General features: G+C 42.9%; 1 protein-coding gene across 1 annotated transcript in view; it reads left to right on the top strand.

Moving 5' to 3' along the window:
• Positions 1 to 14,654, top strand: part of SNTB1 (syntrophin beta 1) — a 230,513-nt gene that overhangs the window by 138,854 nt on the left and 77,005 nt on the right. Inside the window, exon 3 of the mRNA XM_049632947.1 lies at positions 1,906 to 2,113. Coding sequence (XP_049488904.1) covers positions 1,906 to 2,113 — 208 coding nt within the window. The remainder of the gene's footprint in view (positions 1 to 1,905; positions 2,114 to 14,654) is intronic.

Genomic DNA, 14,654 nt, shown 5'->3' on the forward strand with positions numbered 1-14,654 from the left:
CTTTGGAGTCTTAGTGAAGAGTCTTGTTTTGCACATTTTTTACCAAAAAAAAAAAAAAAAAAAAAAGCTAATTATTGCTAAAACTCCCCCAGAGACATGCCACTTTCGAAATCATTCCTTTTCTCTAAGTTTATGAGTAAAAAGGTCTACTCTCTCTAAAAGTTTGGTTTTGAATGTAAAGGAGTCCAGGTTGCATTAGGACTTATTTTCAGGTGATTTGCAAAATTGTTAATTTGAAACTCAGGAACTAAGGGCACTATTGAGCATAAGAATAGACTCGAGACAGCTGTGGAAGACAAGGATGCTCCCCTACTGAATGTTGTCCAGTCTTGAGGAGAGACACTGTAACGCAGTATCTAAATTCATGGGCTTTTGAGCCTAACCAACATAGGTTTGAATCCTAGAACCACTGTGTGGCCTTGAGTAAATTCTTCCTCTCTCTGAACAAACTTCAGTTTTTTTTTCTTCTGTTACATAGGATTAATAGTATCAGTCCTGGGACTATTAGGAGAAATATATTTATAAATAGTAAATATTTGGGGTGCCTGGGTGGCTCAGTCGGCTAAATGTTCTTCTCTTGGTTTGGGCTCAGGTCATGATCTCACAGTTTCACGAGTTCGAGCCCCGCCTCAGGCTCTGCACTGGCAGCGAGGAGCCTGCTTGGGATTCTCTCTTTCTCCCTGTCTCTCTGCACCACCCCCCCACCCACTTACACTGTCTCTCTCTCTCTCTCTCTCAAAATGAATACACTTAAAAAATTAAAAAAATTAAAAATAGTAAATATTCAATGAATTGTAGTATAATAATGAAGGGACAAAATAATAAATGGGTCATTTTTATTCAGTTTGAGTTTCCCAATCCCTACATCTTTCTGATACGAACACGAATGTAAAAGTATTTATTTGCATGTATACATGAATGAATAAATGTGGGGTTTTTTTTCTCCCTATAATAAAAATTACCTGTCTTAAAGATTATAGGTGTGAAGGACAGGTTAATGGTTGCCAGAAATTTGGGATGGCAGTGGAGAGGGGAGCATTATAACAACCGGGGATAGCTGGAGGGAGGGCTTTTTGGTGATGGAATAGTCCTGTCCTCTCCTCTCCTCTCTCTGCTTTCTCTCCTTACCTTCTGTCTTTTCCTTCCTTCCTCTGATTTTCCTTTCTCTCCTTCCTTCCTTCCTTCCTTCCTTCCTTCCTTCCTTCCTTCCTTCTTTCCTTCCTTCTTTCTTTCCTTTCCTTTCCCTTCCTTCCTTCCTTCCTTCCTTCCTTCCTTCCTTCCTTCCTTCCTTCCCTGTTTGACTTTAAATAGAACAACTCTTAGTGCATCTCTCTGCCCAGTGTTACCCCTTCCTAGGCCAATTCACTTCTTCAGTACACATGTCTAAGGGTAAGTAGTAGGCAAATGTGCCACAGACAGGATTCCTAACTAAGGAGTACAAAATTTGGTCATCTATGATTCTTCAATATTCACAATTAATACTGAGCAGTAGGATTAAGAGTGTGGCTAGATATTTCAGTATACTTCCTACAGGAGCAGCAAGGATGTGAGCGTACTATTACAATCCTCTGTGGATTGAGAGGTAAAACAAATTAATATCAGCTCATAGTTTGGAAGTTTTGATATGATACTATTGATAAGCCAGTCAGCCGAATAACAGGAAATCTAAATAGCCTTAATTCAGTTGATGTCCCCAGGTTCTAGAACAATGCCTGGGCACTCAGTAGATGTTTGTGGTTGAACAAATGAGTGAAGGAATGAATGATGGGAGCATTAAGACAAACCATGTGAAACTGACAGAGTATAAAAGTAAAAGTAAAGAATTCATTCACCTTTTGTGGCCCAGACTTGACAAAGTATGATCTGCCAGGAAACATTCTAACCCTTCTCTCTTTGCTTCTCTAGGCAGCTTGAAATTCACTCTCCAGATGCTAAGCACACAGTGATTCTAAGGAGCAAGGACTCAGCCACTGCCCAGGCCTGGTTCAGTGCCATCCATTCCAATGTTAGTGACCTGCTGACCCACGTGATTGCTGAGGTCAGAGAACAGCTGGGGAAAACAGGCATTGCTGGGAGCCGAGAGATCAGGCATCTGGGCTGGCTTGCAGATAAGGTAAGGAAAATGCTCCCCTGGTAATAGTCATTTTCCCCAGCGATTCCCCAGCACCTGTTGCAGCCATGAGGTCAGTTACCTCGTGCCACACGCTGGGTCCCTCATTCACAGGCCGCTTGGGTTTCTTGGCCATCTCCACCAGGTTTGCTTTTGTGTTCCACATGGGGGCTGTGTCTTCATCAGCTCTGGTTCCCCCAGATATAGTCCAATACATTGCAGATTGCAGGTGGCCACAGATTGTTGAATGGATGAATGAGTTAAGCGAGCGGATGGGTATTGACTCTCACACATAGGAAGGTTGGGGAAAATAAACTCAAAATGGAGCTTTTGCCTTCTGAGGTAAGGAAGTTGCAAGTGTTGCTTTAAAAGGGGGGTTTCTGGGGGCATCTGGGTGGCTCAGTCAGTTGGGGGTCCGACTTCAACTCAGGTCATGATCTCACAGCTCGTGAGTTCGAGCCCCGCGTCAGGCTCTGTGCTGACAGCTCGGAGCCTGGAGCCTGCCTCGGATTCTGTGTCTCCGTTTTTCTCTCTGCCCCTCCCTGGCTCGTGCTCTGTCTCTCAAAAATAAATAAAAATTTAAAAAAAGGGGGGGGGGAGGTTCTGTGTGTTTTCATGACCTGCTTATTAACACAGATAGATACATTTACTAATAATAGCAAGGAGTCCTTAGCAACTACCAGCAACTCTTTTGACATATTATTTTATATTTTATCTGTATTCTTAAGTCAGCAGGCCCTAAATGCCATCATTTGTGGGCACCGATGTTGTGCAAGGCATGGCGCTAGGCAGGAGTAGAGGGAAGTGTATAAGGATGAATGAAGATTTAACCTTTGCTCTTGGGGAGGACAGCTACGGGGGGAAGGACCTGGGGTCATGTTAACACTGTTCACTCTGATTTCTTTTCCCAAGTTACATGATATGTTGAAAATAGTAAAACTCACTTTGCGACAATCTCCTGGGAATTAACCCTTCTCTTCATTTCAAAGGATTGAGCCTTTGCCATTATCCCTATACCTGATTGCTGTCCCTTGAACTTGACCTTGAGTGCTCGGGAACACTGGGCTTTTGGAATAGTCTGACCTCCCAGTGACTCACATTGTCATAGGAGGTAAATGGGAATAATGATTGTTGCAATAAACAGCCTTCCTGCCAGTGAACCGTGTCATCTGAGAAGGTCCAGTCAAACAGCACTTGAAAATAATACTTGAGCACAGCATTCGGCTGTTTTCCACCATTGTTCTTTGTTTGCACCAGTTCATGCCTGAGTCTGAGCCACAAAATTCAACACAGAGTGGGTTGTTTGATTTGGTGTCGTCCCATCTCTCACAGATTCCAGAGGATGAAAGGGGCAATGCAGGTGGTGGTAGCCCCCAGGGCATGATAAACAAAACCCACAGGTAGCTTCTGGAAACCTTATGGGCTGGGGTTCTTAGTGAAAACAATACTGCAAATCTGGATGACATCGTTTTAGAAGTCACAGTCTCTAACACTCTTTACTTTTTCCTTTCTCCAAATGTGTGGGGGAATCTTCCCATAGCAAGCAACAGAAAGCTCAACTCAGTTGAGCAAAAAAGTGGTGTACCACTTTTTTTTTAATTTTTTTTATTTTTTATTTTTTATTTTTTACCACTTTTGCAAAACTACGGTGTCCAAGGATCAACTTCAGGCATGGTGGGATCCAGGGATCCAAATAATGATATTAGACCTGCTTCTCCATCTTTTTGCACCCTGCCCACTTCATTGGTTTACACTTAGGCAAGTCCTCGACCTTGGCCCAACAGTTCGAGGCTTGTGATGTCCCTTACAGGTACCTGTCTCACTGAATAAAGACCTCTTTGCCCCCCACAGAAGATTGGAACTGAGATTCCTGAGATTAAGCCGAATTGACCTGACTCAGATCAGATGTTCAGCCCTGGGTTGTACTGAGATCAGCCTCATCCAAGTCATGTGCACTGAGAGATGGGGACAGGCGGTTCTCTAATGCAAAGTCTGGCTGCTGTGCTAGGAGGATTTGAATGGGTTGTGGAGAAGCCAGAGCAACAGACGTTCACTCTAGAAGGAGAAGATGAGGATGAAAGACGTCCTCCCTTTGTTAGGGGTCTGGGTAGACTGGCAGATATTCTGCAGATTTCAGGGTCCTGGCAGGAGGTGGAAGGCAAACCTAAAAGTGATGGTTGGAAAGGATTTAAGGCAGCAGTAATTTGAAAGGTGTGGCCAAGGCAAGGAAAACCAAGAAGAGATGGAGAAGTACTCCAGAGGCACCAATGGCACGAGGCCACTACCATCCCTTAATTTGCAATAACAAGGAAAAGGAGCGGTTACCTGAAACTAGCGGGACTTGCAGCTCTAGAAAAGGGCCACCACCAAGAGCTGAGGCCTTTGAGAGGGAAGCACATCCGTACAAGTCCTGCCCGCTGATCTGCCAGTGTCTCCCATTGGCTGAGGCTGACTGGAAGCCAGAGGCAAGGGAGCCCCACTGATGCACTCCGACAAGGTCTGTCTCCCAAGGCACAAGCAGGGTGGAAAAGGGTAGAGACTGGACCCGGAGGGGCAAAGAGAGCTGTCCAGCATACACATCTCTCCGCCTTCCAAGTAACTGAGATGCTGTCCACTCTTGGAGCTTCTTTTTTCCATCTCTTTCAACACGAACTTCACTACCATTTGGATGGTTGGAAAACATAATTGTGTCGTTATTAGTGATGTTGAAAGTTTTTCCAAAGATTCCATTTTCTCACTTAAAAGTTGTCTGCTTATCCCAGATTATCAGTAGACACATTATTAGGCATTCCCATGGAGCAGTAATAAAGGCTCCTAAAAAGCTCTTTTTGTTTTCAGAATAGTATTGTTCTTATCATATAATTTCAGATAACCATTACAGATGTTTCTTCAAATTGCATTGTGTGCTGTGTTCCTAAGAACAGTAATGACTTACCATGGACAATTATCAGAAGCAAGAATGTCTTTTATTGCCTTTAGCTTCAAAACTTTTCAAAGATTACCATGGATCAAGTCCTAGGGAAAAAAAATCCAAGCCGGAATCTTTTCTGATTAAATATTTAATACTGAATCCTAGTGTGGAGGCATACAAACGGTTTTCAGCAAAATGTTACAATGAATGGCAAATCCTTAATACTGTGGCCTTCTTATATTATCACAAATATCAGAGAATTCACTTGGTATTTGTAAAGATATAAAGTGTGATCCTATATATATTCAGCTGTACTTTACCTTAAATTGATGTCCTTTGTCTTTTCCTATACTGTTAATCTTTAATTTTGTGATTAATGATGGCAGCTCTGGGACAAGATTTGTACATTTTAATTTAATTTCAAGTTTTTAGAACTGCATTTACCTGAACTAAAATAATACAGAACAACAACAACTTCCCTTTAAAAGATTTTTTTTATGTTTATTTATTTTTGAGAGACAGAGACAGACAGACAGAGACCTGAGCTGAAGTCAGATACTTAATTGACTCATCCACCCAAGCACCCCAGCAGCTTCCCTTTTAAAATCCTCTCTGTGTTAATCCTAAAACCTCCTCTGTACTACACAGGAGGAAAACTTTGTATTAATATTATCATTCCCTGTGATATGGTCTGAGCACTGGAAGAATGACTCCCACAAAATGGCTAGTTCTTGAGGCAATGGAGAGAGTTGAGTGCACTCCAAGAGAAGAGGATGAATATGGGGAAAAAAAAGTGGTAATGGATTAATGCAACTTGTAGAGAGGACACGCCAGAGACTGGTCTAAAGGGAGGTGAGGGTTCATCCAGGAGGAAGCTGACAAGCAAATCTGATACCTTGGATGGCACCCCATTATGGAAGATCTTGAAAGCTGGGCAGATAAGTTGACTTTGATTTGGTGGGTAGTATTGTATATGTATCTTCATATACAATATCAGAGAGCAGGGACACAGAAGTAATTGCTAGGGACTGAGTGTTTATGTCCCCCCAAATCCGTATGTTGGAGGCTGGGCCTTCGGGAGGTAATTAGGCTTAGATGAGGTTAGAGCATAGAGTGCCATGATGGGATTGGTGCTTTTTGAGGGGATGAAGAGAGAGACCAGAGCCCTCTCTCTCTACCATGTGAGGGTATGGCAAGAAGGTAGCTTTCCAGGGCCAGGAAGAGGGCCCTCAACGAGAACCCCATGTTGGCACCCTGATCTTGCACTTCCAGCCTCCAGAGCCATGAGAAATAAATGTTTGTTGTTTAAGCCACCCAATCTATGGTATTCTAACAGCCTGAACTATGACATTGATCTAAACCAACCTCTTCTTTGTACAGATGAGGAATCTGGGACCCAGAAAATGCAAAGTGTTTTATCTAAAGTCACAGTCTAAATCAAGACACAGGAATAATTAGAGAGTGGGACAAGGTGATGACATCCTTATTTTTTACTTTAATTTTTAAAAGAATCCACTGCAGCTCATCCATTGCAATTGATTTTATTCTTTCCTTAAACTTAGCCATTCTCTGGACTCCCTACAGTGTCAAAGTCAGCACTGGGCCAATAGTCTTTGAACTGGGGCCTTTTTTTTTTTTTTTTTTTTTTCTTTTTTTTGTCTCCTTCACTTCAGGGTCCTCGGAACTATGACAGTAACAGTGACAGGCCCTGTGCTGCTTTTCCTATAAGCACCCGCATCTGGAGATGGGTCAGGTGTACCAATATGGTCTTTCCCTTGTTCTTATTAGTCTCAAACCTTTACACTCCTTACAAGCCCCAGTCTATCTCAAAAGGGCCTATAAATGCTAATCCTCACCCTGAACTGTAAAATGCAGTATGTCCCAAACACACTCTTCAGTCATTGTTCTTTAATCTTTTTGGAGTTGTTACTGAGCTGTTTTCAATGATCAGTCAGATTTCAGACAAGAGAAAAAGGAACTGAGCTCAGACTCTCCTGCTACTTAGAAAAACACTGATCAACAGGGAACATAGCAGAATTGCTGAATTCTGTTTTGTGCTGGGTTCATCAGGTGTTGCCTTTGCTCTATCTTGTCATCTTAGTTTGCACACCATTTCTTGTCAGATTAAAAACACAAAAACACAACACAACACAACACAACAAAACAAACAAAAAACCCAGCTGGGAGTTCTGAGTTGCAAATTCAATTCTCAGCTTTCGTCATTTCCACTTCTGATTTGTAAATGGGAACATTTATATAGCTGTGCCTCCCCAGGATGTTCCTAAAGGAAAGGAAGTTGGTAATTAGTATTTATTATGTGCCTAGTCTGTCTCAAGCTATGTGCCTTAAATAATTCCTATCCTATGAGGCCAGCTTAGAGAAGTTGAGTAATTTCACCCATCTCGTAAGTGGCAGAGACAGAGCATGGGCCCTTCTTTCTAATTCCAATGTCCAGAATTTTCCACTCAGCTGAGCTAATAAAGGGATCCAGGGAACATGGGTCCATATACGTGAGACTGCCAGAATCCAGTGTCAGAGTGATATTACATACAAAAAGCCAGGTTTCAGAACTAAGAGACTTATCAAAAGAACTCCTATCCTTTATTTGTCTTTGTGAAAATAAAGGGTGTCTTCATCAGTTCAGGCTGCTGTAACAGTGCGATAGACTGGGTGGCTTATAAACAGAAATTTGTTTCTCACAGCTCTGGAGACTGGAAGTCTGAGATCAGGGTGCCAGCATAGTTGAGTACTGGTGAAACCCTCTTTCTGATTTGTAGACAGCCCTCTCATTGTCTCCTCACTTGGCAGAAAGAAAGTAACTCTCTTCTTATAAGGGCACTAATCCCGTCATGGGGGATCCACCCTCATGACCTACTTACCTCCCAAAGGCTCCACTGCAAATACTGTCACACTAGGAGGGGTTTGACATATACGAATTTGGAGGTGGGGGTTGGAGGACACATTCGGTCTATAGCAGGGGGCGTTCACAAAACAGGTCGGTGCAACGCTTACGAAAATCTTTTCTCTCCTGTTGACTTCCATCCTAATCTTGAACTACTTTCATTCCTTCCATAACCCTAAAAGAAGAAAACCCTTGAGAAGAAGAGATTCTCTCTTCTGTGTTCTTCCTGTATTCTTGACTATGCAGTCAATTACACCTCTCTGGCTAGTCCCTGCCTTTATATTTCACACAATAATCCTCTGCCCTTCTTCTGTTTCTTCCTCTTTTGTACTACAGAAGCCCAGAGAACAGGTCCAACAAAGGCTGAAATTGTATTTGATAGGACAGGTTAGGCGAAGACTAAGATACACACACACTTGCTTTGAGTGTTTCCAGTATCTATGAATTTCAGTTATCATGGTTCAAGTCAGTATCCCCAGTCTCAACAGCATAGTTCAAATTTCAGGGACTATGCTATATTACCTGCAAGTAATTTTATAAAGTACAAACTTTGCTGGCAGCTTTTCATTCAAAAAAATCCCTGTGTGAATAGCTGACATGCAGATTGTGACTAATCACATGCCTTCTCTCACAATCCGTGGGCCATCGGTCACCTCATATCTGTTCATTCACACATAGACTGCAAAGTGGGTAGTTATGTTTCTGCCTTGTCTCCTAGTAATAAATCTATGACATTTTATAAGAATGGATAAGAGAAAGGGGGAGATGTCCAGAAAGGGTGAAAGTGCAGTAAAATGAAAAGTGACAATTCTGGAAGTGAGCTTCCCCCCAAACATGAATGGAATTATAGAAGAACTAGCTGATCATGGGGGTGTAAATGCTGGTACCATTCAAGAGACTCCTTACGTGCAGCCAGAAGTCAGTGATGTACCCCAGAAGAAGTGAGACGCTTCACAACAGGGGAACTTTCAGAGACATTTCGCATCCCTGAAAGTAGAAAGGATAAAATGTTGCTGGCTGATCCAGACTTAGAAAGGAGTAGGATGGCTTGTCAAGGCAGAGAGAAGATGCTCACTCCGAATTCCGAGTCACATGACGAGAAGGCAAGAAGCCCTGTTCACACTTCTCTCAAGTTTTTGACAAAGAAATAACACATTTTCATTCTTGATCTTTCTAATGTTTTAAATGATAGATTACTAAGTAAATATGTTTTATATTTACTATTTTTTTCATTTCCCTGTATATTCACAACCGAGAGTAAGACAGTTTTTAATGTTTTAATACAACATGTTGCGTATCTAGAGACCAATCCTGATTTTTCCAAGTGACTGAGATCATTTAGTGTGGTTTCAGTTTACACAGTCCTTTTGATTGTTCAGCGCTGCTGTGTGAAGTCAGAACTGTCTGTCTCTCTCGGTCTATCCATCTCTTCCTATATCTGTTTATCCACCCATTCATCTAGCCTGTCTATCCGTCCTTATCCATCCATCTCTCTCTCTCTCTTTCTCTCTCTCTCTCCTCTCTCCATCCATCTGCCTCTCTCTATATTCACCTCTACCTATCCATCCATGTCCTATCTATCTCTACCTATCAACATACTTTTCCATATATTTTCACATAATTCACTAGACCATCACTAATTTTCAGTTCCAACGATAGCAATTTATTCATCCCCTGAAATTCCCTATGAATATAAGCAACCAAGGAATTTCATTCTGTAGCTGCATTGCCCAGCTATCTAAGAGAGGAATCTCAAATGCAAATGTAAAAGAGCCCTGGCCTGAGGAACACAGGCTGCCGGTAATCAAGATCTTGACAGTGTAATTAAGGGAATGATATTTCTGGAGCCTCTAAATATATCAGCTCCACCATCTGCCTAAAAATCACCTACGTGGGAATTTCCCACCACTTCTTCCAGGGAGAAAATAGTCTCTGACCTGAGGGAACTCCCATCTGATAAATAGAAATAGAAATACTGTCCAGGCTACCCCTGACTTGCATCATCCCTAAATCAAGACTGTTTGTTATGCTAGGAAACACAGACTGTTAATGCAATTAAGTGCTAATGGGTCTGTTGTGCTGCTTTATAAGGCAGTCATCCAGTTCCTGAGTGAATCACCTCTGTGATGGAACAAGACCGAGGAAAACCGGCAACAGCTTGGTTATTTTCCTGTTAGTCTTGCACTACAAGTGTTTAAAGTGTAGGTGCCAGTGTGAATGGAATTCAAGTGTCCCCCATCTTCCATTCTCTCAAAAATCAGGGATCTAAAACTGGGGTGGGTGGGTAGCAGGGAGGCCGCCATAACGGAATTATGAAAATACGCCCACTTCTCTGCATCACTTGACAGTGCAATTTAGTAACGGGAGTCATTGTCACCAAGGTGGAGACATCAGTGCTGCCCACGTAGAAGACATGGGGCGTGTACATTCTGTCCTTGTAGGCTGATTACCACAAATTGATATGAGCCCTACTTGATATCCTTGGAGACGTGTGTAGAACTCAAGATTGAAAGCTCCCTGTGCTCGGTCATATGGCCAGCAGACTCTGATACTTTATTTTATCTTATTGGTTGTTACAGATCACCCTTTCTTTATGAAATAGATCTCTTCCAGAACTCCCTCTCTTTAGTTAAAAAAAAAATTGATTTTACTATTGATTTCCATTATTTAATTATTCCGATCACCTGTTGACCTCCTTGGTGAGGAAGAGACACCCCCTCTCCCCCCCAAGTAGGAGATGGCAGAACCCATGACACGGGCACTGGACAGAGGAGCCTGGCAGCGGCTCATTAGTCTCATTTACTCAGGGCCCAGGAGGATGCTGCAAGCACTGCAGGGCCACATAGTTTTCCTCGGGGACAGAGGGAAGCGGCAGGGACTGTGGGAGAGGCCTTGTAGTAAGAAGCAGGTGAGATGCTCTGTTTCCCATGGGAGTATGGGATTGGCTTGTTTGAATCATTCTGCAGGCTGTCAGGGAAGGAAAACCCATTAGGGTAAGGACGAGGGGGAGTACAGGGAACTGGGTGGTGGGCGTATCAGATGAGAGCAGGAGCCCTGTGAGGCTCAGAGATGCTAAGGCAGCACATGAAATTTCAGGCCTTACAATACATTGATCAGTGTCTTAGGACTCTTCAGAAGTCAAGTCGGAGATGGAGATTCCCTGGGGAGGCATTTACTGAGGGAGGACACTTGGGAGAAACCTGTAAAGCAATGAGTGAAACAAGATAGGCGAGGGGGGTGGGGCGGGGAGGGAAGCCAAATAAAGATGTGGTATCAGCTAGAATTTAGCTTCATCCCGATCCCACAGGGGGCTCTGGAGCCTGAAGGGCAGCACAGAGCACAGACCCCCTGCCCCCCCCCCTGCTCCGCCCACCTTAAGCTGAAGAGTTGGGGTTTTATACCCCTGTTTAAGTCAGCCGCTGGCTGTGGGCTACTTTGTAGGTAAGGAGAGGCCACTCCCGTCTGCCTGGGGCAGTTGTCTAAGAGGAAGAGAAGGTTTAAGCTGTGGGCAGGGATTGTTCACATCAGGTGAGGGCTGAATGCTTCCCCTAGAAAAGGGTATTTTGGCAGAGGACCAACCATATCCTCGGTAATCACTTGTGTGTTCGCAGGGGGAAAAACAGTCCAGCCCATGTACACAGGATCTTCAAGTGGCAAAGAGATACAGATAGTAGCCGACACACAGATGATTATAGCCACCACCTGGCAGTTTAATTTTATTTACAACTATATTCAAGTTCTAGTAACTCACCCTGGCATTTACTCATGACGTTCTTCCTCACGCCATAGAAGAATTGTTTTTTAATGCTTTGACATTCTCAGTATCATTTTCAGAGTCACTTCGCACCCTTACATTTTTGGCTTGGGCTTTTTATTACTTCAAATAGGACTAGGCTGCAATATTGCCAAAGCAATGCAAATTAACGTGCTTTGTTTTTCATCCTGAAACTCTTTCAAATTGGTATGTTCAGGTTTCATAAGCTAAATCAAAGCGATTAAGTTTGAAGTCTTTTATTTTATTTTAATTTTTTTTAATGTTTATTTATTTTTGAGACAGAGAGAGACACAGCATGAGCAGGGAAGGGGCAGAGAGAGAGGGAGACACAGAATGTGAAGCAGGCTCCAGGCTCTGAGCTGTCAGCACAGAGCCCAACGCGGGGCTCGAACTCACAAACTGTGAGATCATGACCTGAGCCAAAGGTGGACGCTTAACCGACTGAGCCACCCAGGTGCCCCTATTTTATTTAGAATTAGGAATAGAAAAAGATGGATCTAGAATTCTAGAGTCCGATTTAAGAACATCCACATCGGCGTATGACCTGAGTCAGGATGAAAAGAGGGTCTTTGTGGAGGCTTAGAGGTCAAGTGAGACTCAGAATTATTCTCACTCATTTCCCTTTCACGATTCAGGGAGAGACCCTGTAATAGTCCTTGATCTGTTTTTTGCCCTGCAGGTTACAACCTTACAGAGAAAAGAGGCAATTTCTTATTTAGGCTTGTTGCTCCAGTGCCTAGACAGGGTCCAGAAAATAACAGGTTGTCAGTCTATGTTTGCCGAATGAGTGAGTCTTAGCCAGAACGTGTAGTCCCTGCTACCTGCAGGCACTGCAACAGATTTCTATGGGAATGCAGTACGATCTCACGTTGTATGTTCAACATGGCTTTGTTGGAAGAGGAGAGGAGTGACCCAGTCACCTCACCCTCATTTCTGTGTTCTCAACAATCATCTTTGCACAGGAGAATTCTCAGGCCATACGCTCCGTGTAACTTAGGGATTTCCTTACTTCAACATATCAAGCCTCTCAATTTTGAGTGAGATGCAGGTGTGATGGTCTTCGAGTGGCTGTTCTTTATGTTTTACGAATTTATCTTCCTTCATAGTGAAAAGAACACTGGATTAGTCAGAAAATGAGGACCCTAGGCTCAGCTAGCTCATTGCTGTGTTGTCCCTGGTAAATAACACAACTCGGATGCATGCCTTACTTATTCCATGGGTTCTGAGAATCAGATTCTTACAGTGCTAAGAGGGACAGAAAAAATAACAGAATATGAATTGGCAATGGTATGTGACTTGGCCGTAATCATGCAGCTAGTTTGCTTGATGGGTGAGACTAAAATTCATGTCTCTCTGATTTTCAGTCTAGGGCATAATTTGCTCCATCCCGTGCACCTCACCATCCGTGTAGTGTTGTAAAAACAATTCAGAATTATGCAAATACACCATCGTTTTATTGCTATTTTGCCATTGGGGATTGTGGGGGTCTACTGGTCTAGAACTTTGGTGAGATCAGAGGTGGGGAAAGAGATTGGGAATACCTTCTAGAGAGGAAGATCAAAGGGTGGAAGAAATCTCTTGGAAAGTAAGAACAAAAGAGTGAAAACTTGGGGATCATAAGGAGGAGAAGACTAGACAAGAGTTGGTTTCTGGTCATGATGACCCGTTGGCCAAGGCCTCTCCTGCCCTGATTAGAATTGACAGTTTCCTCTTGTCCTGAAAGACTTCTAGAATAGCACTAGCAATGATTATTTGCTTGTCTGTCAAATGACTTTATTTTGGCTCACAAAACATGTGGCTGTGTAGTTCACTTATCTTTCCAGCCTCCCTCTCCTACCCCCTCCTCACCATTCCTCACCCCTTCTCTGTTCTGTGGAAAGATGGACTAAACCTTGTGTGAACTATACTCTGTCTGATTCTTGTCAGTTGCTGATTCCCTAAACTCCTTCCTATACCTCCTTTTCCCTAGTTAACTCTACCTAAGGGCCGCTTTCTGGTCATTAGCAGTAATGGGTTTGGAAGGGAGAAATGCAAATCAACCCAATCTTTATCAGAGGCAATGGAAAACAATGTGTCCGGGGACTCCATCAGTGAAGACAGAGCATGTAGGCATGTCTGGGTTTCACAAAAACTTGATTGTGAACATTTTGTTTTGTATACCAAATCTCCCAACACAGACACGCAGCACAAAGACAACCTGAAGTCAATAGTGTCGGTGCTCAGAACACAGAAGTCCCGTGTGTGTGTGTGTGTGTGTGTGTGTGTGTGTGTGTATACACAGTGGATGCTGTAATTGTATAGATCTTAACTGTTGAATTCAAGAACCAAGCATTTTGGCTAAGGTGGGTTTGGGGAACCTAGAAATAAGGCTGGAATAAAATAAATCCAATAAGAACCAAGTGAATGAATGCATAGGAGGCAGGGAAGGCTGGCAGGGTTGCGATGCAGCAGGATATAGAAACGAGAGCAGGGCTTTGGATGGGGACCTACCTGGATTTAATCCCTGCTTTGTTACTTACTGGTTGAGTGACTTTAGACAACTTTTTAAAAGTCTTCGATCTTTTGTGTCTATAAAAAAGACATTAATACTTACCTCAAAAGAGAATTTATATGACTTAAATGAAATATCGTATGTCAGTGTCTGCCACAGGGCCTGGCACATAGCAGCCAGTAAGTTGAAAGCAGTATATGAAGGTCGTCAGCGTTCCGGCTTGCAAATTTTATTGGAAAGGTAGCTCTCCCTTCTAAGCAGTAGTTTTGAAGTGGGATTTATACAGAGGCCTTTAGAAATCCTCAAACCTGTGAATGCTACCAAACTGTATGCATATATTTTCTTTTATTAAATGCAGTAAAAAGGATTTGCACTGGTCGTTTCTCCAAAATGCTGACTCACCTGTGGGGCTCAGAGCTACTGAATCAGCATTCTGTTGTTTAATTTATCTCTAACTTCTGTTTT

The sequence above is a fragment of the Panthera uncia genome, chromosome F2 (assembly GCF_023721935.1).
Source record: "Panthera uncia isolate 11264 chromosome F2, Puncia_PCG_1.0, whole genome shotgun sequence".
NCBI classification, from domain to species: domain Eukaryota; kingdom Metazoa; phylum Chordata; class Mammalia; order Carnivora; family Felidae; genus Panthera; species Panthera uncia.